The sequence below is a fragment of the Anarrhichthys ocellatus genome, unplaced genomic scaffold (assembly GCF_004355925.1).
Source record: "Anarrhichthys ocellatus isolate YVR2014 unplaced genomic scaffold, GSC_Weel_1.0 scaffold15, whole genome shotgun sequence".
Taxonomy (NCBI): Eukaryota; Metazoa; Chordata; class Actinopteri; order Perciformes; family Anarhichadidae; genus Anarrhichthys; species Anarrhichthys ocellatus.
In genome coordinates, this window is record NW_022280045.1 from 2273966 (window position 1) to 2275432 (window position 1467).

At 46.4% G+C, this 1467-nt stretch overlaps 1 protein-coding gene across 1 annotated transcript in view; it reads left to right on the top strand.

Moving 5' to 3' along the window:
- LOC116387877 (NAD-dependent protein deacylase sirtuin-5, mitochondrial-like) overlaps nt 1–1461 on the top strand; it is a 6758-nt gene extending 5297 nt beyond the window's left edge. The window contains exons 7-9 of the mRNA XM_031855327.1: nt 178–301; nt 449–564; nt 809–1461. Of these exons, the coding sequence (XP_031711187.1) occupies nt 178–301; nt 449–564; nt 809–881 (313 nt within the window). The 3' untranslated portion in view covers nt 882–1461. The remainder of the gene's footprint in view (nt 1–177; nt 302–448; nt 565–808) is intronic.
- The last annotated feature ends 6 nt before the right edge of the window (nt 1462–1467 follow it).

A 1467-nucleotide genomic window follows, 5' to 3' on the forward strand; every position in this document is an offset into this window, starting at 1 on the left:
CCCCCCCCCCCCCCCCCCCCCCCCCCCCCCCCCCCCCCTCACCACCTGCTGCAGTGGCCACACGAGCAGCGTCTGTCTTTGGATTCACGCCTCTGTGTTTGCGGCCTATTGTTCTGTGATGAATGCGGAATGACAAGATGAATTGTCTGAGGACCTGTTTGGTTCCGCTGTGTCAAGGTGCGGCGAAAGTGACTGCCGCGGTCTGCTGAGGCCCAACGTGGTGTTTTTTGGAGAAACTCTGGACTCCCATATCCTGACCAAGGTGGAAAAAGAGATGGAGACCTGCGACCTCTGTCTGGTGGTGAGAATTCCTCAGTTTCACGTGCATACACGTCCTACTCTTTTCTTGTGCAACCAATAAAACCATATTTGCTCAGGATCTCTCCAGGACTAGACCTGAAAGGAAATGCTGTACATTAAAGCGTTGCTCCCTGTCGTGAACCTATAGGTGGGCACGTCTTCAATCGTGTACCCAGCAGCCATGTTTGGCCCTCAGATTGCATCCAGGGGCATCCCAGTGGCGGAATTCAACACCAAAACAACACCAAAAACTGAGTACTTCATGTAAGTGTAAAAAACACCCATCTAGCTTCTAATGAAGGAAGTCAGCGTGATGATGTCTGAATTACAAATGAAACCAGACCAGCGAGTTATGAAGCACGATCTGATAATATATTGATATTTACTGCCATCCACTGGCAGTGTAAGCATCATCCAGCTGTTCTGACTTCGTTGTGTTTTCTCTCTGTGTGTGTGTGTGTGTGTGTGTGTGTGTGTGTGTGTGTGTGTGTGTCTGTGTCTCTCTCAGGTACCATTTCCAGGGTACGTGTGGAACCACGCTGCCTCCAGCTTTGGCGCGACATGAGTCCGAGGTTCTTTAAGAAGCCTGTTTTTAAAGAGAGTGACTTGACGAACAGCAACCAGTGGCTTCTTCAACACACCAATGTAATCCAGATGTTTGCCTTAAAAACCATTCAGCTGTCGATGCTTGATAGAGGTAAACGTAGAACTTCTTTTAGAATTTGATATGGATCTCTTTATATACTTGAATATACTGTGTAGCTCAATAAACTGGAAATGGGATATTGTAGGTTTTACATGTTGGCTGCTTTGAGTCTGACGCAGTAGCTATACAGCTTTAATACAGAAAGGAATGCACTATGTATGTAGTTAGTGGCATAGGATGCTCTTGTTATTCCACACACACCTTGTGTATTAGATGCTGGTGAGGGAGCGTAATGCTTTGCGGTAGATCAGAACCTATTACTCCTGGTGTCCACGGGGAATCTTCCTCTTTCTCTCTCCACCGAATCAACAGATGTACGTAATATAATCTTATGCCTTTTAAAACTGTTTACACAACCTTGACCAAATGCTCGCTTTACACCTCAGGTGCAAATCAACCAATGTTACAGAGATTTAGTATTTAGTTGAGTGTACGGAGTCTTCTTCTGACCAAGGACAGAG